Source organism: Lithobates pipiens, unplaced genomic scaffold, assembly GCF_037356315.1.
Source record: "Lithobates pipiens isolate NorthernLeopardFrog02 unplaced genomic scaffold, aLitPip1_a1.2 Scaffold_19, whole genome shotgun sequence".
In the NCBI taxonomy this organism is placed as follows: domain Eukaryota; kingdom Metazoa; phylum Chordata; class Amphibia; order Anura; family Ranidae; genus Lithobates; species Lithobates pipiens.
In genome coordinates, this window is record NW_027507764.1 from 130,590,094 (window position 1) to 130,612,702 (window position 22,609).

The following is a 22,609-nucleotide window of genomic DNA, read 5'->3' on the forward strand; positions in this document are numbered from 1 at the left end:
TATTTATTGATGTGTTTTTCTTTTACTAGTAATGGGGGCGATCATCGACTTATACCGGGACTGCGACACTGTGGTGGACAAATCGGACACTAAGTGACACTTTTTTGGAGACCAGTGACACTAATACAGTGATCAGTGCTAAAAAAATATTCGTTGTACTAATGACACTGTCAGGGGCAATCAAAGGGTTAAATGTGTCCCTCTAATTGTGCAGGGGGTGCTTGTACTATAAGAAGAATGCTTAGCAGAAACACAAGATCTCTGTCTTTTCCTGTCACAGAACGGCGATCTGTCTGGTATACATAGGCAGACCACCGCTCTGTCTGCCTCTGGAATGATCAGTGGGTTCTGGTGGACATCGGGTCCACCAGACCCTCTGATTGGCTCCCACTGTGTCCAATCACAGCAGGAGCGGGCCAGCCGGTGGCGCATGTGCGTGCCCCAGACCCGGAAAGAAAAAAAATCACGTACAGGTGATAACATGTCATACTTACATTCCCTGTGCAGTTGGTTTTGCACAGAGTGGCCCAGATCCTCCTCTTCTGGGGTCCCACAGTGGCGCTTCTAGCTCCTCCTCTTCTCTAATGCCCCGTTACAGACCCAGATTCCATGGGGGCACTCGTGCAGGTGTGCTCCCGTGTCCTGCTGCTGCATCCATTGACACAGACAGCAGGACTTGGAGCTGGTGTGCTCGTCCCCATTGCCGGAAAGACCGGGTTCAGGTAAGTAAAAGGGGGACTCTGGGTGGCTGCTGCATCACAGGAGGTTTTTCCCCTAAATGCATAGAATGCATTTAGGGGAAAAAACCTCAAGGGTTTACAACTCCTTTAACCCTTATCCATGCTATGCATGACTAATTTAGTCCTATAAGCAATTATATAATTGTTTTTATCCATATTTTTAGACATGTAATGATACAATCATTTTCACTACCAGAGACTCAAGAAATACATTTTTTAATAAAGTGGAGCCCTGGCTGGACTTTTAGCCATACTCACTGGCATCAAGAAGTGTCCTCACGACAGGAGGAATGGTGCCCATTTTGCTGGAGACCAGAGGAGAGCAGGACTGGGAGTGGTTACCCTCCTGAGGCTGAACTTTAGCCCCACCCACTTTTATAGACAGGAAGAGGCGATCCCCTGCTGAGGAGGGGACATAGGACCAGACGCTACAGAGCTGCAGAGCAGGGAGTACACGGGTGCTCTTGTGCTTGCAGTTTGCACTGAGAGAGAGCTCTACATGGTACAGAACCGCTAGAGAGCTGTAGACTTACACCCCTGCTTACACCCCCAGCCACCCAACACATTTTAGCTGTTCACTTTTCTTTAGGGTCTTCATATCAAAATGAACAACCTCTGAAGTAGGGTGATCACATTTTCAAACTGCCATTCAGGAATGCTCCCCAAAAATCAGCTTGTGCTGTAACGAATCACAGCACAACGATTAGACACAAGAGGTGGGATTTAACATTTCTCCAATCACAAGCAAGGGGTGGGGATTGTGCTCCTCCAGACATTCCTGGCCAGAAAAAGTACTGTCAGTGAGTAAAGCGGTCATATGGTGGCCTTTTTGGGGGCATCAGATTGGCCTGGGGGGTGGCTGTGTCAGTTTGATTCTGGGACATAGTATTGTCCTGGAATGAAGGTACCCAGGACAGACCTGCAAAATTTGGGACTGTCCCGGTCAATTGCCCAGGACACGTGGCCACCCTACTCTGAAGTAACCTCTGTTCGTATTTGATACTGCAGGCCTATATATTGTAATTATAGCTACAGTTTTCTCCCTACCCACCACCACCCTAGGAAATGCTCATAAAATGTTTAGTGCTTTTAAAGCATTTAGGCTTCCAGTGGGTTTTTTTTTTTACACTATCACTTGAGGGGCAGTAAAACCCTGCAGTTGAGCTGGACTTTTTACTGCTCCCCAGCCACTACACCCTTTAGCTGCAGAGGCGGTAGATACGGAGTGTGCACATGCTATCCTCTGTAACAGGAATTAAACCCCCCTTCCTGACACAATCTATACAATTGAGTATGGCCACCCTTGTAAGTCTCCCCGCAACTTCTGTGCAATGCATGCGGTTTTTGGCGAGCCAGTATGGAGTTCAGGGGATTAAAGCAGGTGGTGAGGCAGTGATACAACATCTCCCCACTGACTGTTTTTTAAGAAAGCAAAGCTAATATGAACAAGCCCCTAAAGTTAAGCCAAAATTGTTGATTATTTTCACATAATAAAGTGATAGAAACTATTAAATTTTTTTATTCATATCTGTAAACTCTGATGAAAAGATTGTCCCTCACTTCCCCGCAAACAATAAAAACATTTTTTTATTTTGATTTTTTGATTTTTTTTTTAGTAGACTGGACAAATCTTGGGACTTTTGTTTTCACTTCTGTCCAAACCTCCACTGGTGAGATTTCCTCTTACTTCCTGTATCAGTGACACCTGGTGTGGTGGGGTCGGACAAGGTGTCACTAGGACAGGAAGCAAGGAAATGTTTCCCCAAATGCCACATATTACAATTTGACAGAAACAATAACTCATTTGAAATTAAAACCTTTTAAAACCAATTACAAACATGTAGTATTCCTGTATGGCTCATTCACTCATAAATAAATAAACTAAAATAGATACAACAATGTACAACCCTGCAGTTGGGGGAGGGGGGGGGGGGTAAAAACACATATTTTTTGCTGCCCCTAACTTCTCCCCCTTTGCAGCAGTCAGGACTATACAAACGCTTCAGCACTTTGCATTGTGGCATGGAAAAAATCATTACCCTTCCCTTCATGCAGTACTGCTCCCTAAATGTGACCAATTCAACTGAATTAAAGAGGTTGGGTCACAACTGCCCCTGAAACAGCATGGCAATGCGGGTTTTTAGGGGTTAAAACAGGTATTGAGGAAGCAACATAATGCCTACTCGCTTCTTGTTAAATGGCATCAGAAAAACATTCCACAGTGGATTGCTCTTCAGAGGGTGAACAGCTCATGTAAATGAGTTTTTACTTCCTACAGACAAGAATGTATCACGCAGCCACTAGATGGTGCTGTGTATATAGCATGTCTATAATGTGCAGCACCAATAAGAAAATGCCATTGTAGTGTCACAGTTTGATGCCTATCACAGGATGGTGCGGAAGTGACGTTGTTGCGTACTGCGCATGCGCGATGCGCTCCAAACGCTCGCGCCGTGCGTTCCAACATAGTTTCGGCAATACAGTTCAGCGAAACCATCACATAATGTTACGGAAGTGATGTTACACACAACACAAACACGGGCCCCGTTGTTGCGTACTGCGCATGCGCGATGCGTTCCAAACACTTGCGCCGTGCGTTCCAACATAGTTTCGGCAATACAGTTCAGCGAAACCATCACATAATGTTACGGAAGTGAAGTTACACACAACACAAACACTGGGCCGTTCGTTACAACACTAATACTTCCCTTGTTACCTAGTAGGTTTTGCATTGCTGGGACTTGTAGTGCCTATCCTGAGCTACATGCTTCAATGTTCAGTGTCCTCATCCCTATCCCCATGCTTCAATGTTCAGTGTCCATCCTTATCCCCGTGCTTCAATGTTCAGTGTCCTCATCCTTATCCCCGAGCTTCAATGTTCAGTGTCCATCCTTATCCCCGTGCTTCAATGTTCAGTGTCCTCATCCCTATCCGCGAGCTTCAATGTTCAGTGTCCTCATCCTTATCCCTGTGCTTCAATGTTCAGTGTCCTCATCCCTATCCCCATGCTTCAATGTTCAGTGTCCTCATCCCTATCCGCGAGCTTCAATGTTCAGTGTCCTCATCCTTATCCCCCTGCTTCAATGTTCAGGGTCCTCATCCTTATCCCCGAGCTTCAATGTTCAGTGTCCTCATCCCTATCCCCCTGCTTCAATGTTCAGTGTCCTCATCCCTATCCGCGAGCTTCAATGTTCAGTGTCCTCATCCTTATCCCCCTGCTTCAATGTTCAGGGTCCTCATCCTTATCCCCGAGCTTCAATGTTCAGTGTCCTCATCCCTATCCCCCTGCTTCAATGTTCAGTGTCCTCATCCCTATCCGCGAGCTTCAATGTTCAGTGTCCTCATCCTTATCCCCCTGCTTCAATGTTCAGGGTCCTCATCCTTATCCCCGAGCTTCAATGTTCAGTGTCCTCATCCCTATCCCCCTGCTTCAATGTTCAGTGTCCTCATCCCTATCCGCGAGCTTCAATGTTCAGTGTCCTCATCCCTATCCGCGAGCTTCAATGTTCAGTGTCCTCATCCTTATCCCCGAGCTTCAATGTTCAGTGTCCTCATCCCTATCCCCCTGCTTCAATGTTCAGTGTCCTCATCCCTATCCACGAGCTTCAATGTTCAGTGTCCTCATCCTTATCCCCCTGCTTCGATGAGGACACTGAACATCGAAGCATGGGGATAAGGATGAGGACACTGAACATTGAAGCTTGCGGATAGGGATGAGGACACTGAACATTGAAGCACAGGGATAAGGATGGACACTGAACATTGAAGCTCGGGGATAGGGATGAGGACACTGAACATTGAAGCAGGGGGATAGGGATGAGGACACTGAACATTGAAGCTCGGGGATAAGGATGAGGACACTGAACATTGAAGCAGGGGGATAGGGATGAGGACACTGAACATTGAAGCTCGGGGATAAGGATGAGGACACTGAACATTGAAGCTCGGGGATAGGGATGAGGACACTGAACATTGAAGCTCGGGGATAGGGATGAGGACACTGAACATTGAAGCATGGGGATAGGGATGAGGACACTGAACATTGAAGCTCGGGGATAAGGATGAGGACACTGAACATTGAAGCAGGGGGATAGGGATGAGGACACTGAACATTGAAGCAGGGGGATAGGGATGAGGACACTGAACATTGAAGCTCGGGGATAAGGATGAGGACCCTGAACATTGAAGCAGGGGGATAGGGATGAGGACACTGAACATTGAAGCTCGGGGATAAGGATGAGGACCCTGAACATTGAAGCAGGGGGATAAGGATGAGGACACTGAACATTGAAGCTCGCGGATAGGGATGAGGACACTGAACATTGAAGCAGGGGGATAGGGATGAGGACACTGAACATTGAAGCTCGGGGATAAGGATGAGGACCCTGAACATTGAAGCAGGGGGATAAGGATGAGGACACTGAACATTGAAGCTCGCGGATAGGGATGAGGACACTGAACATTGAAGCAGGGGGATAGGGATGAGGACACTGAACATTGAAGCTCAGGGATAAGGATGAGGACACTGAACATTGAAGCACAGGGATAAGGATGAGGACACTGAACATTTAAAGCTTGCGGATAGGGATGAGGACACTGAACATTGAAGCACAGGGATAAGGATGAGGACACTGAACATTGAAGCTTGCGGATCGGGATGAGGACACTGAACATTGAAGCATGGGGATAGGGATGAGGACACTGAACATTGAAGCACAGGGATAAGGATGAGGACACTGAACATTGAAGCTCGCGGATAGGGATGAGGACACTGAACATTGAAGCATGGGGATAGGGATGAGGACACTGAACATTGAAGCACAGGGATAAGGATGAGGACACTGAACATTGAAGCTCGCGGATAGGGATGAGGACACTGAACATTGAAGCATGGGGATAGGGATGAGGACACTGAACATTGAAGCACAGGGATAAGGATGAGGACACTGAACATTGAAGCTCGCGGATAGGGATGAGGACACTGAACATTGAAGCACGGGGATAAGGATGGACACTGAACATTGAAGCTCGGGGATAAGGATGAGGACACTGAACATTGAAGCACGGGGATAAGGATGGACACTGAACATTGAAGCATGGGGATAGGGATGAGGACACTGAACATTGAAGCATGTAGCTCAGGATAGGCACTACAAGTCCCAGCAATGCAAAACCTACTAGGTAACAAGGGAAGTATTAGTGTTGTAACGAACGGCCCAGTGTTTGTGTTGTGTGTAACTTCACTTCCGTAACATTATGTGATGGTTTCGCTGAACTGTATTGCCGAAACTATGTTGGAACGCACGGCGCAAGTGTTTGGAACGCATCGCGCATGCGCAGTACGCAACAACGTCACTTCCGCACCATCCTGTGATAGGCATCAAACTGTGACACTACACCATGAACTAGAGATGTTAGGGCTGCCATATAACTTACATTATTCCCTTCCTCCTAGACCAGTGATGGTGAACCTTGGCACCCCAGATCTTTTGGAACTACATTTCCCATGGATGCTCATGCACTCTGCACTCTGTATGCCATTTTTGCTCCTTCTTTAACGTGGTTGTAAACTCTTACATATACACAGTAAAGTAGCCCCAGGTGATATACAGAGATAAAACAAATCATCCCATGTGCGTTGTACCTGTTTATCTGCAACTTCCCCTCTAAAACGTCTAGACTTTATAAAGCTTGTCTGAACTTCCAAAAAGCAGGGGGCAGGGAGCTGACATTACACACTGCAGAGCTCTTAGCCCCTGTACACACGGTCGGAGATTTCGACAACCAAATCCGTCGGATTTTGTCCGTCTGATCTTGTCCGAAACTGTTGCATACACACGGTCGGACAAAGTTGTCGAAAAATCCGATCTTTCAGAATGTAATGACGTAATTTCGTTACGATGGGACTACATTCAGGCTAGTAGCCAATAGCTTTGATGTAGGAATTTGATCTGAGCATGCGTGGCACTTGGTCTGATCAAAATTCTCTGAACATGATCGGAGTATGTCCGATCGGCCCAGTTGGTCGGGAAATATTTCCAACAAGTTGGAAAATTGGGTCCGACGGATATTCCGACGGAATCAGTCTGATGCATACCACACACAGTCGGATTATCCGACAACGCGGTCCGATAGGACACATTCCGACGGATTCTCCGACCATGTGTACAAGGGTTTAGAGCTGAATGGAGGGAAGGGACACCTGCTTTCACTCAGCTCACAGGAACAGAGCTGAGGCTGTCATTCACAACTGTGTGCTGGGGCTCCCTCCCCTGTCACCTTTTTTCTCTTAGTGCTCGGAAAACTGTGACTCAAGCTGATAGTAGAGGTATGAAGCAGCAGACAGAAATGACACTTAGCTCTATTATTTGAGACATGTACACACTATAGAGCACATGTGTCAAATGCAAGACCGAGGGACAAATCTAACCCTCCAGGCCCTGTCATGTGCCCTTGCACCCAGTTTTGCAGCTGGGACATGGCAGAACGCTATTCTACCACCTCCGGCTCTCGCCCTCCGACCCCACTGTCTCCTGTAAACACAGAAGCCTTCTGTTTTTGCAAGGTACAAGTTTGCGCTCAGCCACTCTTGGATCTTACAGATCCCTGCACACGCTCAATGTGGAGAGAGAGAGAGAGAGAGAGAGAGAGAGAGAGAGAGAGAGAGAGAGAGACTGCACTCTGTATGCAGTGCACCCCTGAACTGTGCATAGGGCATCCTAGAACCGCACTCTGTGTATAGCATACTCCTGAACTCTGCAGTGTACCACTGAATTCTGCACTTGTGCATAGGGCACCCTTAAACCCTGCACTCTGTACGTAACGCACTTCTAAACCCTGCACTCTGTACGTAGTGCACCCCTAAACCCTGCTCTCTGTACGTAGTGCACTCCTGAATACTGCACTCTGCATAGGGCACCGCTGGAACTGCACTCTTTATATAGCATACTTCTGAACATTGCACTCTGTGCATAGGGCGCCCCTGAATTCTGTACTGTGTACGTACTGCACCCTTGAACTTTTCACTCTGTACAACTTTTCACTCTGCACATAACATACTCCTGAACTAAACCCTGCACTCTGTACGTAAAGCACTCCTGAACCCTGCAGTCTGTACGTAGCGCACCCCTGGACTCTGCACTTTGTACGTAATGCACTCCTGAACCCTGCACTCTGTACATAATGCACTCCTGAACCCAGCACTCTGTACATAATGCACTCCTGAACCCTGCACTCTGTACATAATGCACTCCTGAACTCTGCAAATTGTACATAATGCACTCCTGAACTCTGCAGACTGTACAAAACTCACTCCTGAACTCTGCACACTGTACATAACTCACTCCTGAACCATGCACTCTGTACATAATGCACTCCTGAACCCTGCACTCTGTACATAATGCACTCCTGAACCCTGCACTCTGTACTTAATGCACCCCAGATACAACAGTCCCTTTGAGGGCAACCATAGTGCTGATGTGGCCTGCGTTGAAACTGAGTTTGACACCCCACTAAAGAGGGATATGCTTTGTTCATATTTCATGTTTGAGGTTTAAAATCACTTTAAAACAGCCCTGTGTGTCTGATGAACATTGTAAAGAAAACAGAGTTATTTTTGCATTTGACAAACAATCCAGGGGGCTGAGGTCCTTCTGTTCTGTAGCAAACAGCCCTATTTTCAGTAGTTCAGTTCTGATGACACAGTAAGCTCTGGAGTATGTGCAGCTGGAGAATACAGGTACAAAAATACTGTCTCAAATAGTAGGTCCAAAAGCCCCAGCGGCGATTAAACCAGATGGTGCTATTTTAGAAAAGGGACACTTAAGGGATTTGTAAGAACAATAGAGATGTGTCACCTTTTCAAATTTCAGGGCAACAAAGAACAAGATGGATAAAAGTTCAGCCCCATTGAAGTCGATGTATTTCTTAACCTGAAATAATACGTGTATCTGTGGGAATATGTCAGCAGCTAGTCTACAGCAGGAGTTTTCCTTTTGGAAGAGCCTATTATAGACAATGTTCTCTGTCAAGCTGCTATAACAAAAGTGCAGTAATATTTCAAAGTTGAAAAGGTTTTTTATTTTTCTGAAAAGCAGACTTTTCTTTTCTGCAACAGGCAGTGTTGAAACATTCAGACTGTATAAATACATTACACCGCGGTTCTAGGTTACATTTTATGAGGTCATTTTATTACGGAGGATGTATCAGCTACAGAACAATGAACAGCATAATTATGATCCCACGCATAATAACTTCAATAATAATGAAATGACACACCGCATCTATTACTTCACTGGTGTAACTATGCATTGATTTGACTTCCAGCTCTGTTTCATAGTAAGATGTCATAATATATATATATATATATATATATTTTAGAATGGAGTATAAAATATTTAAGCTATGTAGTTGCAAACAACTTAATGTCTAGTTCCAGGTATCTTGGGAAATATGCTAGGAAGAAGTATAGATTTCAAAACAATCCTGAAGCTATAAACGTACTGCTTACTGTATAGGGAAGGCATCTCCAGGGGTTAGTCTTTGGACAGCACTTCCCGTGTTCTGAATGCTGGGGGGCTCTGTTATGTAATCAGGTTTCTGATCTGTACCTCTTGAGTCTCACTACTGGCAGCCTATAGGTTAATAGTAAGGCCAGCAGGCAGACATGACCATGGGAGGTTGGCACTGTATGCATATCAGAGCCCTTAAGTATTTGTGGCTCAATTGGCCATCTTCAAAAAAATCTAACTAGGTCTACTAGTACCTGGATGTATAAACTCCATGTATGATCCAAGTATAAGAAACAAAATCACCCATAGGTTTCAATAACAAATGAAGCTCATCTCCCTAGACTTCCTATAATGGAGGTGGACCCAGGCTGCTACACCTAATCGTGGATCGCAGCAGGACAACACTAGATTCACTTGGTAGTTGAGTATTTGATAATAACAATCTTCAAGGCCTTATAACTTTTTCAGGTTTTTTCAGCCATTGTTACGCTATGCATTTTGTCCAAACGCTGCAGTTCCACAACAGCTGGAAGGCCACAGATTGAGCACTCATGCTCCACACCTACCAGATCATGCAGCGCCTTAAATTTGAATAACTTTCCCATATTTTACCATATAGATAGAATGTGTGGGTTTAAACAGCTCATCCTTATACAGGGCTTTTACAGAAATGTTTATGATTGTGCACTGCAGGGATAAAAGCTATTAATTATTTAAAAAAAATCGGATTTTTTGAAGATTGAAGTACACACATTTGTCTCAAAAGTCTAATGCGATCACACGAAAATTCTGCCAGCAAAAGTCGGATGTGAGCTTTTGGTCAGAAATTCCAACCATGTGTATGCTCCATCGGACTTTTGCTGGCAGAATTCCAGCCAGCAAAAGATTGAGAGCTGGTTCTCTATTTTTCAGTCGGAAAAAGTTCTGAACGGAAATTCCGATCCCCTGTACAAATTCAGATATGAAAAATTTCTACGCATGCTCGGAAACAATTCGACGCATGCTCAGAAGCATTGAAGTTCATTTTCTCGGCTCGTCGTAGTGTTGTACGTCACCACATTCTTGACAGTCGAAAGTTCAGAGAACTTTTGTGTGACCGTGTGTATGCAAACCAAGCTTGAGTGGAATTCCATCGGAAAAACCATCCAAGTTTTTTCCGACGGAAAATCCGCTCGTTTGTACGGGGCATAAGCGAGGCCTTCCACCTAGACTATGCTAATTTTAGGATGCAAACACATTAGCTGGTGTTCAGTAGGGATGAGCCCTATATTCAAGTCGAATGTAAGTTCGAATCAGGTGTTCGCCTGTTCACCAGTGAACAATATGCGGTGTTTGCGCCAAATTTGAAAGCCTATGGGACTCTAACATGAAAAATCAAAAGTGCTAATTTTAAAGGCTTATATATAAGTTATTGTCATAAAAGTGTTTGGGGACCTGGGTCCTGCCCCAGGGGACATGTATCAATGCAAAAAAACCCAGTAAAAACTGATGTTTTTTCAGGAGCAGTGATTTTTTTTAATGCTTAAAGTGAAACAATAAAAATGAAATATTCATTTATGGTTCCTGGGGGGTGTCTAAAGTATGCCTGCAAAGTGACACATTTTTTCCCTGTTTAGTACCACAGCAAAATTACATTTCTAAAAGAAAGATTGCCTGCTACTTCCTTTTGTGTCCACAATACAGAAGGTGAGGAGAAATCTCCCCAATGGGACACAGGCGCTTTACTATTCAATATTCTCTCTAAAACATTTAGAAACAGTATTTGGAATCCCTTATGCAAGATTCCGAGGTTAGAGCGGGCATTGTATGAGAGCTTGGACTCTTCTTTGAGAGTAACAAAGACTCGGTCCCTAATCCTCTATCTGGTCGGCGCATAAATGTTACATAAGGGGCATATTCATAAAACATGGCCACAGACTCAAAGTAGCCAGAGAGAACACACTGTCCGTGATGCTGGCAAAGCTTCATGAGTGTGAAAAACCCCATAAAATCCGCCCAGACAGAGACCTCGAAGTAGAGGTAACTACCCTCCGTGAGCAGATCAAAGAGCATTCCCTGTTCCACTCCAGGAAAAACCTTTTGAAGGTACGCAGAACGTTTTATGAGTTTGGAGATAAATGCAGTAGAACTTTAGCGAACGCCATACAAACCCAACGTAACCTTTCCTATATTCCAACCCTGTCTACTTCCACAGGAAATAAAATCCATGACTCAGCGAAAATGGCGGAGGCCTTTCGGGCTTTTTACACAGCACTCTATAACCTACATTCTCATCCCCTGGGAGATCGGCCCCAGAGTAGTTTAGAAGCCATAGAAACATACCTGGAAGCGGCAGACTTGCCTTCACTTAACGAAGAGGAGGCGGATTTACTTTTGCAGCCTATAACCATGGATGAACTCACAAATGCTTTAGTTAGAGCTCTGAGGGGAAAGGCACCTGGCCCAGACGGCTTTACAAACTCTTAGTACAAAAACTTCCAGACTCAATTGGCAACCCACTTTATCACTGCCTTCAACGCAATACTGGATAATCATGCCGTACCGCCAGACCTGCTGCAAGCCAGCATCTCTGTTATTCCAAAGCCAGAGAAGGACCCGCTTCTCTGTGCAAGCTATAGGCCTATTTCCCTACTAAATTGCGACCTGAAATTGTTTACTAAATTATTGGCCTAACGAATAGGCTCTGTCCTCCAATGTATAATCCCTTTAGACCAGGTCGGCTTCATCCGTAGCAGAGAGGCGCGAGACAACACGATCAGGATGATCAATGTGGTGGCAAGGGCCAAACACCTTGATGTACCTTTCATCCTACTGTCGAAAGGACGCTGAAAAGGCGTTCAATAGGGTAAATTGGACTTTCCTATTAGCCACTCTGCGACACCTTGGAATGCCAGCTTCCATCCTGTCCTGGGTTTTGGCCATTTATTCTTGTCCTTCCACATCAGTCAGAGTGAACAGGGTGGCCTCCAACCCATTTAAGATTGGTAATGGGATGAGACGGGGTGCCCACTTTCCCCACTCCTGTTCATAATCTCCTTAGAACCCCTGCTACAACACATTAGACTTAACCCGGACATCAGAGGACTTGAAACGAGCACATACCACCACAAAGTTGCTGCGTATGCAGATGACCTGTTATTTTGCATCTCCAATCTTCACACCTCGCTACCAATTTTGTTGGCAGAAATACACCAATACGGGTCGCTCTCAGATTTTAAAATTAACCTCCAGAAATCAGAGGCACTGAACGTTTCCCTATCCCCTGGCTCCCGGGCTTCCCTTAGCGACAACTTTCCCTTCTGGTGGTCTCCCCAGGCTATCAAGTATTTAGGCACAAAAATCCCCGCGGATTTGCACCTCATCTGCCAACTTAATTTTCAACCACTCCTGAACACCTTTTCCTTAGACCTGGAGAGGTGGAAGAGCCTGGCAATCTCCTGGTTTGGTAGAAGCAACGTACTAAAGATGAATATCATGCCAAGATTGCTATACTTTTTACAAGCTCTACCAGTAAGGATACCGCAGACCTTCTTCCGTAAATTGCGCACAATCTTTATTAAATATGTCTGGCATGGCGGGCGCCCATGACCCAAACTCAGAGGGGGGGTGGGGCTCCCCGACCCTGCACTATAATGCACAGCAGTCCATATGAACAGAGCGGTAGACTGGTGACAGCATAAATCACATAAGCTATGGGTCAGTCTGGAACAGGAATCAGTACCGGCACCTCTTGAAGGCTTGCCATGGAGTAGAGCTGGGCCCCCCAGTTCCTCCCCTTCCCACCCGTTAATTGAACCCACTCTACAAGAGCTTCACAGATACTTTAGAATTGTGAACACGCCCAGTTTTCTCTCCCCGCTGACACCTATAAATGGACATCCGGATTTTTTGCTGAGTCTCTCAGATTGGTCCTTTCGGCCTCGTCCAGAACAGAGCATAGTAAGAGCCTCCTCTTTTTCTGGTCCTTCAGATTGGAACCACCTTTCAAATATATATCCTAGCTTTGGCTTATCTGGTCTGGGAAGATAGAAGATCTTACAACTTTCACATTTCCTCAAATCCCTGCCGGAAATTGAGGGCTTCCGCAGACCACGCACACCCTTTGAGGATCTGTGTCTGGGAGAGGAGCTGGTACGGAAATACCTTTCCTACTCAAACAATATCTTGCAGACCAAAACTTCCCTAGACGACCCCCCCGTACCTGAGGAAGTGGGAGAGGGATCTCAAAGTCAAGTTTACAGAAGATCAAAAAAATAGAATCCTCTTTTTTTGCGCTTAAGTCCTCCTTATGTAGCAAATACCAAGAAATCTCCTACAAAGTACTGACACGTTGGTACAGGACCCCCTCGGTGTTAGCGTCCATATTCCCAGGGCATAGCCCCTTATGTTGGAGCTGTGGCACTCAGAACGGCACAATACTCCACATCTTCTGGGAGTACGCAGTGCTGACGTCCTTCTGGAGGCAGGTATTAGGAATCATCCACAAACTCACTGATGTGGATCTACAAGACAACCCAGCGGCAATACTATTGAACCTGACTCCAATGTCCAGTAGGTGATATCTTAAATCCCTGCTGAAACACCTCTTGAATGCGGCCAGGGCATGTATTCCCAGTATGTGGAAGCAACGGTCATCCCCGACGGTGATGCAGTGGTTTGCTAGGATTAGCGACATACAGCAGATGGAACGCCTTACGGCTGGACACATTGGGATCTGTTTCGATATTCAGACAACTACAAGTCCTACACATGAACAGGCAGTCCTTTAGGGGAATGGGGCCTTGGCTCGGTGGCCTTGCCGGTTCTTCACCCTCACCTCCTCCCCTCCTACCTCCCCATCCTTACTCCTTCTTATAACTATCCCCTCTTTTCTCTTGTGACACCAAGGGTGTCGCCCATCTTTCTTTCCCATAAAAATGAAAACCCTCTGGAATGCGGTACCCCAGTTTGGCACCACCCCCAATACCTCTAGGAGGGAGTTCCATAGTCTAAGACGATGACTAGATCCAGTCAATTAAAATAAGTAGCCTTGTTATCTGACCACAAGGGGCAAGCTAGTCTTCCCCTCTGGTGGGCCCCCCTACACTTGACCAGTCATATTGCAGATCTAGCATGGGTCTATGGGCACTACGTTTAGGATATCTAGATATTCCCCTCCAGACAGACGATCGCCCTGATGGTTCTGGTGGAACTTCTGGATAACTATGGTTGAAATCTTTTAATCATAACTTTTAGTGTTACCAGCTTGTTTGGATGGATTACAGAAGTATTATCTTAACAATGTACATGGACTTGTGGAGGTTCTTATGAATAATTATTGAAAGTCACAGATGATTGTCATGTCGTTTCACTTGTTTACTTGTATATTCAGCATTCTTTAAATAAAAAAGAAATAAAAAAAGAAACAGTATTTGGTTTGAATACACATTAGGTTCACTTGACAACTGTGTGCACAAGCCTTCGCAACAAGAAAACATATTAACCAGTTTGGCTCTTACATCTGTACGCCCCTTTTGGACTAGAGCAGGGGTACTGAATTAAAATTCACAGACGTCCGATCAGTAACATTTTCTTAAATCTCATTTTTGTTCTACAACGCAGGTCCTTCATGTCAAAACCCTGCCTCCATTTACATCGGTGTACTCAGTCCCCTATTTCACATCACAACCCCCTTTTACATCACAGAGACCCCCCCCCCTTTCACATTACAGTCGCCCTTGCAATCATAGTCCCACCCTCACATTACAGCTTCCCCTTCTTCACACCACAGTCCCTCTTGCAATCAAAACTCCCCTACCCTCCTCACATCACAACCCCCCCTTCTCACATTACAGCCCCCCTTACAATCACATATTCCCCACCCTTCTGACATCACAGACCCCCATGCAATCACAGCCCTCCTCCTTACATCACAGCCCATCCCCCATATCACAGCCCCCCCCAAACACAGTCCCCCCTTACAATCACAGCCCCCATTATATAATATTCCATGCTGCAATTACAGCTCTTCCCCCTTCACAGTCCTACCTTAACATAGTATGGCAGAGGGTGGGAGGCACAGCAGGGTGGATTCCTTTTCTGTATGTACACACCTGCCTGCTGCCACCACCGCTGCTGCTGTTCAACTCACAGTAGGGAAGAGGGTGGGAGGCATTGATGGTCTGCACTGTGTGCTGCCCAACTCTTCTAGTTAGCAAGTGAGTGATTGGTTGCTAGGACTCATGTTATAGCAACCCATCACCCACTTGTTGATTTGAAAGGTTGGGCAGCTCCAACTCCCTTTGTACACCTGCCATATCTCCCACCATCTTCCCTGCTATGAGTTTAACAGCAGCAGTGGCAACAGGAGAGGAGTCCACTCAGGCTGTGGTGCAGTTGTGGTGTCATGGTTATGCAGTAATCTTCCTCTGTTTGCTTACCTCTCCTCATGTGTTCAGACTAAGAGGCCAGCCACTTCCACCTGGTGGTTTTTATAACCTCTCCTCTAAGCATGGCTCCACCCCAGGCCCTATCAGGGAACCCTATATTAACCTGGGCACTGCAAGCCAGCAGTGCTGATCAACCATTTTGTATCCATTGTGTGTTTGGCTTCCTGTTTCCTGCTTGCCATGTGCTCTACGTTTGTCTCTGTTACCGACCTTGGCGTGTTCTCAACGATTCTTGTCTGCTTGTGACCTTGACCTTTTGGCATGTCCCCAACCATCCCTGTCTGCCTATGACCCTGAACCTTTGGCGTGTACTCTGTTGTTCCTGTCTGCTAGTTGCCCTGAACTCTGCCTTATCCCCTTACTATCATTGTCGTCCCAGCCTGCTGCTTCCTTCTCCTGTAGTTTACTGTGAGCGTGAGCTGTGAAACCCTAGGGGCCACGACCTGGAGCCAGACTGCAGCGAAGTCCATCCTCACCACTGGAGGCTCTGACGAACACCTGCTGGGGAATCTATGCTCCAGCTCCCATTGAGATCTGTGTTAGTGATCCTGTAGACCTGTGTCCTGAATCTCCCTGGGTACAATCTGCAGCAGTCAGTCCTAAGGTCCACTACCTAGCGGTGCACTTCTGACTCCTACGGAGTGTATCTGTCACCTGGTCTCAGGTGACCTGACATGTGGTCCCCACAGGACTGTCACTTGGTCCATGTCCGGACTGCAGTCCCCTATTTAGTGGCCCCTGGGCTAGAACAATATTTAAATTTCTACTATGGGCCTGTTTATTTGGCAATAACTTTAATATTACGGTATTTAAGATAACATAATATACATATATTGGCTTTTTAGAACAAACAAGGCTTTATTTTGATGTTTATGCAATTCATAGTAAAAAAAAGTAACAAAAAAAATAAAAAAAGCACTTTGTTTTCTAATTTGATCAGTGTTATTTAAAAAAACGACTTTAAATAAAATGTTATTCTAGAATTTGTCTTGTTTAAAATGACATTAAAGTGGTCATTCTGGTACACATCATTATAAAGTTATTTACACATAATGAAAAGGTTTTTTTTTTTAACTTTAATGCAGCGCTAAAATAAATGAACAAACAAAACAAAGAAAGTTTAAATATTAAGGGTTATGAAAATAATACTAAAAAAACAACCAGGAAAATATTATTAAGAAAGGGAAGAAGAAACTAATTAGGGCAAACTAAGGCTTAACTAAGGAGAAATATGAACAAATTTTTATTTATTTTTATTTATTTATTTATTTACTTGTAAGGTTGCTTGTACTAATCATCTGCAGATTGAAGTTCATCCCTTTGATATGTAGATTAATGAAATTGAGTAGATGTAAAGTAACAACGTATATAAGCATTTTTTTTTTTTTTTACAGCAGCAGCTTCTACGGCTACTGTATTTACACAGCGACTCTGGACTATGATTTAGACAAGCAGGGAATTACCAGCAAATGCAAGGGGGAATTGGCTGCCAGGGAGTACTACACATGCCCTGAGCGCTATACCCATAGCCGGGAGAAGGGGTGGGCAGGAGGGTAGGCTGCCCTGGAAGCAATGGTTTATTGCAGGGATGTGGGCGCCCAGACCATAACCCTAAGGGAAGGGGGGGTGCAGTTTGGCATCTTTGCCTTGGGCGCTGGATGGCCTTGTCCCGGCACTGGCTATACTAACTTTTGCGGGGTGTATATAACACATCCAGTGTCCACAACTGATTACAGAGCATAAATATAATATAAATAATTGACTTAAAATATTACGTTACATGGAAAATTATGGGTTAGGGTCGGAAAAACTTTGGTGAAAATCAGTTACATCATCAATCATCATTAGTACATCCACGCGTGGGTCTGATGTGTCGGGCCTGATGTGTCTCTCCTGACTCACTTTGCCATGTAAGCATGGAATACATGCCTGGTGTCTGCAGCATGTGTTTGGTAATATCAGCCTGTCATACAGAAGAACTCCGCAGACCACAGTGCAGCATCTCATCATGTAGAAGGACACAGGCCCATTCTTCACTATTCCTTTTATTTTCACTCTCCATAGTAATGACATGTTATTTTACTATGCAAATTTCATTATCAAAGATGTATACAATCAATCCCTGTCATTGAAACACTTAACACAGCAAACATACAGCATATACTGTATATACATACCTCCCAACTTTTTGAGATGGGAATGAGGGACACCTATCAGCAAAAGTATGCAGGCATAGGACACACCCCCTGCCATGCCCCTTTAAAGGAGAATTGTCCAAAAAAAAACGAAATTGGTTAAAGTGCTTTTATTTTTACCACTGCTATTCCTTTATATTGGCTTTTGGAGTTTACAAATGCAGCAGAAATCAGATGAAAGGTTTAGCACTGGAAAACACTTTTTTTATAAATAAAAAGTGCATTTTATATACAGCTATATAGATCGGGCCAAAATCAGGGACAAATGAGGAGGAACGAGGGACAGAGGGACATTGCTCCAAATCAGGGACAGTCCCTCGAAATCAGGGACAGGTGGGAGCTATGTATATACTGTGTGTGTTAAATTCTGCATCTTTAGCAACATTAAATAAGCTATAGGTATTAAATGACTTCCAAACATAACACAACGATATACACATGCAATAACAGACTGACCTGGCTGTGTTGTGGTGCTCATGGTTGGAGAAGACATGCCGACCAGCTGTTTGATAGAAATCCCAGATCTGATAGGAATGTATTTCAGTGTTCAGTAACTGAAAAGCAGGATCTGAAAAAGAAGATCTGAAAGTCAAAATTTGATCCTCGCTTTTTTATTGTTATATGATCATACTTCTTTCTTAATTTTTGTTTACATTTTTTATCTTTTATTACTGCAGGCCAGTTTAATATTGGCTTTGTTTGGATCTCTATTGGACAGCTTGCTATATAATCATTATCCTGTTGCATACATTTAGGGAAAATAAACAGCAAAGCTATTCAAGTGACAACTCTATTTCCTAATTAAGAAAGCCAGCTTCTCGTGTTTACAGTTTGTTCACTGTAAAACTATGATTATGCTGATTTCTAAACCAACAATCAAACGAAAAACAAGGGTGGAGAAAGGACACAGTAAGCTAAAAACCTGAACGAGGAAATTGTGTGTGTGTGTGTGGGGGGGGGGGGGGGTGTCACCTGACTGGCTGTACATTGCTGCAGAGGTATGTGGAACAAAAAAATAGAACATATATATATATATATATATATATATATCCTTAATACATAGAAATGTAAATTTAAATTGTAACCGTATAATCCTGAGCCATCAAATCATTCCCCGCATCTATTACTTTTTGTACCACCACCCCCTCCTTTAGAATGTAAGCTCTACGAGCAGGCTCCTCCTATCCCTTCTGTACTGAACTGTACTGCAATTGTGCTGTCCCTCCTCTACATTGTAAAGCGCTGCGTAAAATGTTGGTGCTATATAAATCCTGTATAATAATAATAATCATCTTTTTCCCTAGAGTCCTGCTTTTAGGGGGAAGACAGTCAAGAGTCAACTGTAAAGTACAGGCTGCTGTGGGTTGTAGTCCTTTTCCATTAATTGCTGCTGTTTCCACACCTTTCCCTGCCACCAACAGTAGGCAGTGTTAGATATTTGAAATAATATGTTATTTGCAGAGTAGTATAATGTTACATGTTAGCTTTGGCCTCTAGGCTTCTATCAGGTGCATGGTCTGTTAAATCTATTGTTACACACTTGTTAAGGCTGCCCATGCAGTTATTTCTTATTTTTGTTCAGTCAGCAGGCAACCTAACAAAAGAGGTGGATGGAGGAATCGCACCAACCGGCACCCAGAGCTGTCAAAACTTTAAAGGGTGCCTTAACAGAAAAAAGGTTGAGAAACACTGTACTTACAGACTTCTGTTAAAGGGACACGTTGTAAACAGGGCCAGATTAACGTAGGGGCTATTGGAGCTGCAGCTCCAAGCCCCCACCTTTAATATAGGCCCAGCGGGGTTGGACTGACCATTTGGCCACTGCCATTGCCCTACTGATGCTGTCCACTGCCAAAAACCCCGGCCCCAAATGCATTTTGAAAAAATAAGTTATAAAAAAATGAAATAAAAAAAAAAAACTGCTGACACCGTCCACTGCACTTCTTACACCATCCACTGCCCTCCACTGGAAAAAAAATTATAAAAAAGTAAAATTGTAAAAAAAAAAAAAAAAAAAGAATGTAAACAATACAAGATTGCAACAAATAATTTAAAAAATTTAAAAATGTAAAGAAAAGTATACAGAAAATTTGGGCTCATTCGCACGGGGTTCTCTTGCACATAGTGTGAATGAGCAGTTTGTTAAAAATACCTAATTAAAAATTTGTTTGCATTTTAATTTTATTTATTAACGATAAAAATGGCCCTCCAAAGTCCTCAGCACCAGGCCCATGATGCTCTTAATCCGGCCTTGGTTGTAAATTATTTCTTTGATCAGTGGCTGCAACTAATCATTCTGGCACCCACAGCTCTGTGTCCCCCCAGATATACAGCGAATGCACTAAAGTGGATTTTAGTAAATCAAGCCCAATATCTCTTCTATGCTCAAATGCAATACTCACCTAGTCCTCAGGAATGCACTTTGCCAGTAATCCAACCTCCAGCTGATTTGATTGTAAGATTTACTCCGAGTTGACATTTTGTTTCATTAGACCTTTAACAAATTAACGAATCGTGTCAAGTTCATTCGTTATTTTGACGATAATTTCTTTTGTATTAGTTGAAATTCATTATTTTTTTTATTCGCACATTCGGGTGCATTTGAATGACCGAAAGATGCAAAATTCGGCCAAATTTGGATTTGTTACGAAATGAATTGCACATATCTAGTATATGGCCAGCCTAAGGGCATGTTAAGTAATGTGTACTGTATGTATAACATATACAATTACTTTTTGCCTCTGAACAAAGTACTCTCTTTTTCCTTCCTTCCTTCCTTCCTTTATAGGCATTGTCTAGGGTCAAACTCTATTTCCTCAACTTACATAACTGCCCAAAGATGATGCAATCCTAGTGTCCCATGGTAGCCTTTATATTCTTAACTGCATGTATGCAGATTGTCTAACACATCTCATCCCTCCTGCCGCAGTCTCACCCTCTGGGACGTTAAGATAATTACAATGTATAACCTGAGTAATCAGTGGGTAGGGGAAAGTGATGAAATGCTTCCTCCTGGCTGTAGCAGATTCAGAGGATTATTCTCCCAGATTGCTCTTCTCAGGTACACCTTAAGAGACTGAATAATTTACTTAACTGTAGCCCAAGGATTTTCAATGACAAAAATGTTAAGTTAGAAAGAAATGGTTTTCAAATGGTTGCAGTATTTCAAAGCATGCAATTGATTGTGTTTGATTTAGTCACACGGTTGTCCTATCCAAAAAAAATCTGTAGACTAATAGGACAGTTTGCTATATTCACACTGGTGTGATCCAATTTTAATGCGACTTTCAGTGCAATTATGTAGTGCAACCTGAATGCTCCTTTGAAGTAGTTTTCATATTCTATGGGGCCCAAATCATGCTGGAATCACACCATAGTAGTACAAGAACTTTTTCCAAAATCGCATTGTGCTAAATTGCATTGATGTCGCAATTATTCATCCAGCGCAGAACTTATCATACGTCTAGTAATTTTTATTTGATTGGGGGTGGAGGGATTCTCCTTTATGTCCAAAATGCACAGTTCACAGAGGGCACTTTAGACACATGATCTGGTGATATCCTAAAGTTACAAGGTATTGGGCAGAGGTTATACAGATTATTTTCTGATTTAGCTCAAACGCCTATACTTTGTACCCCGTTGTTGCGCCTGTTGGGTGCGATTGATGCTGAAATTATATCCAAAAGGCATATACATTATGGTAACCAGATTATTGTATCTTGCTAGGAAATTAATTGCCTGATTTTGGATGGCATCTACTGTGCCTACCAAGGTTTATTGGGCCTCTTATGTTAATTCTCTTCTACTTTAGAGAACAGCTGGCTTATCGCCACTGCAATGCAGTTAAAAAGTTCAACCTTATCTGGCAGAGCTGGCTAGAGAGCTCTAGTCTTGCCCCTCCACAGTTAGCAATGGATAGATTGCTACGATTCCAAACCTACCAAAATTTCGAAGGTTTTGTGCCCGAGCTTGGGACTTTCCTCATGTTTAATGTAAGCATAGATAATACATTGTTCTGTGCAAATGTCCATAAACAAGCTTGGGTAGTTCTGAGCGATCCTCGGGTAGTTTTGTTTGTTCTTCTTCATTTTGGTTTATGTTTTTGTACAATTTTATATATATATATATATATATATACACATACATATATATATATATATATATATATATATATATATATATATACACACATATATACATATATATATATATATATTAGCTACATAATAGGTGACTGTCTTTTATTTCTCTTTTCATGTATGTATAAACTATGTCCACTGTCTGTCTTCTGATGGATTTGTATACATTTTTATTGTACTGTACAGTTACTTAATATCTTTATCAATAGAAAACCTTTTGATTAATTTTTTTTTTTTTAATTGCACTGATGTGAAGGAGCACCACTAAAAACAATGTGATTTCCATTGTCAACCAATTTTGTGCAAATCAAGTGGCATCTGAAGTCTCACTTGGGGCTGCTTTAAATATACCGTAATAATAAAAGCAGCCTCCTGAGCCCATTAGATTAGGAGGGTCTCCATCATACTCCCACAACAGCCTCAGAGTCCCAGGGCGTATGCAGCTACTCAATGTCCCACACAAGTTCCCCTGGCTATCTCTGTAGTCATAGTAAAATGTAGTGATACAGATTTTGAAAGGAAAAGTCCAGCTACAAGTCCCACTGCATTGAATACAGTTACAAGCAGTGGGCCTTATATGGGGCATAAGGGGCTATC

General features: G+C 43.6%; 1 protein-coding gene across 9 annotated transcripts in view; it reads right to left on the bottom strand.

Annotated features, from left to right (window-relative positions):
• HDAC9 (histone deacetylase 9) overlaps positions 1-22,609 on the bottom strand; it is an 880,403-nt gene that overhangs the window by 769,554 nt on the left and 88,240 nt on the right. For 8 of the 9 annotated variants that reach the window (XM_077491260.1, XM_077491263.1, XM_077491261.1 and 5 more), the window contains exon 2: positions 18,330-18,441. In XM_077491260.1, the coding sequence (XP_077347386.1) occupies positions 18,330-18,366 (37 nt within the window). In that variant the 5' untranslated portion in view covers positions 18,367-18,441. The remainder of the gene's footprint in view (positions 1-18,329; positions 18,442-22,609) is intronic. The other variant, XM_077491259.1, reaches the window with a different exon arrangement.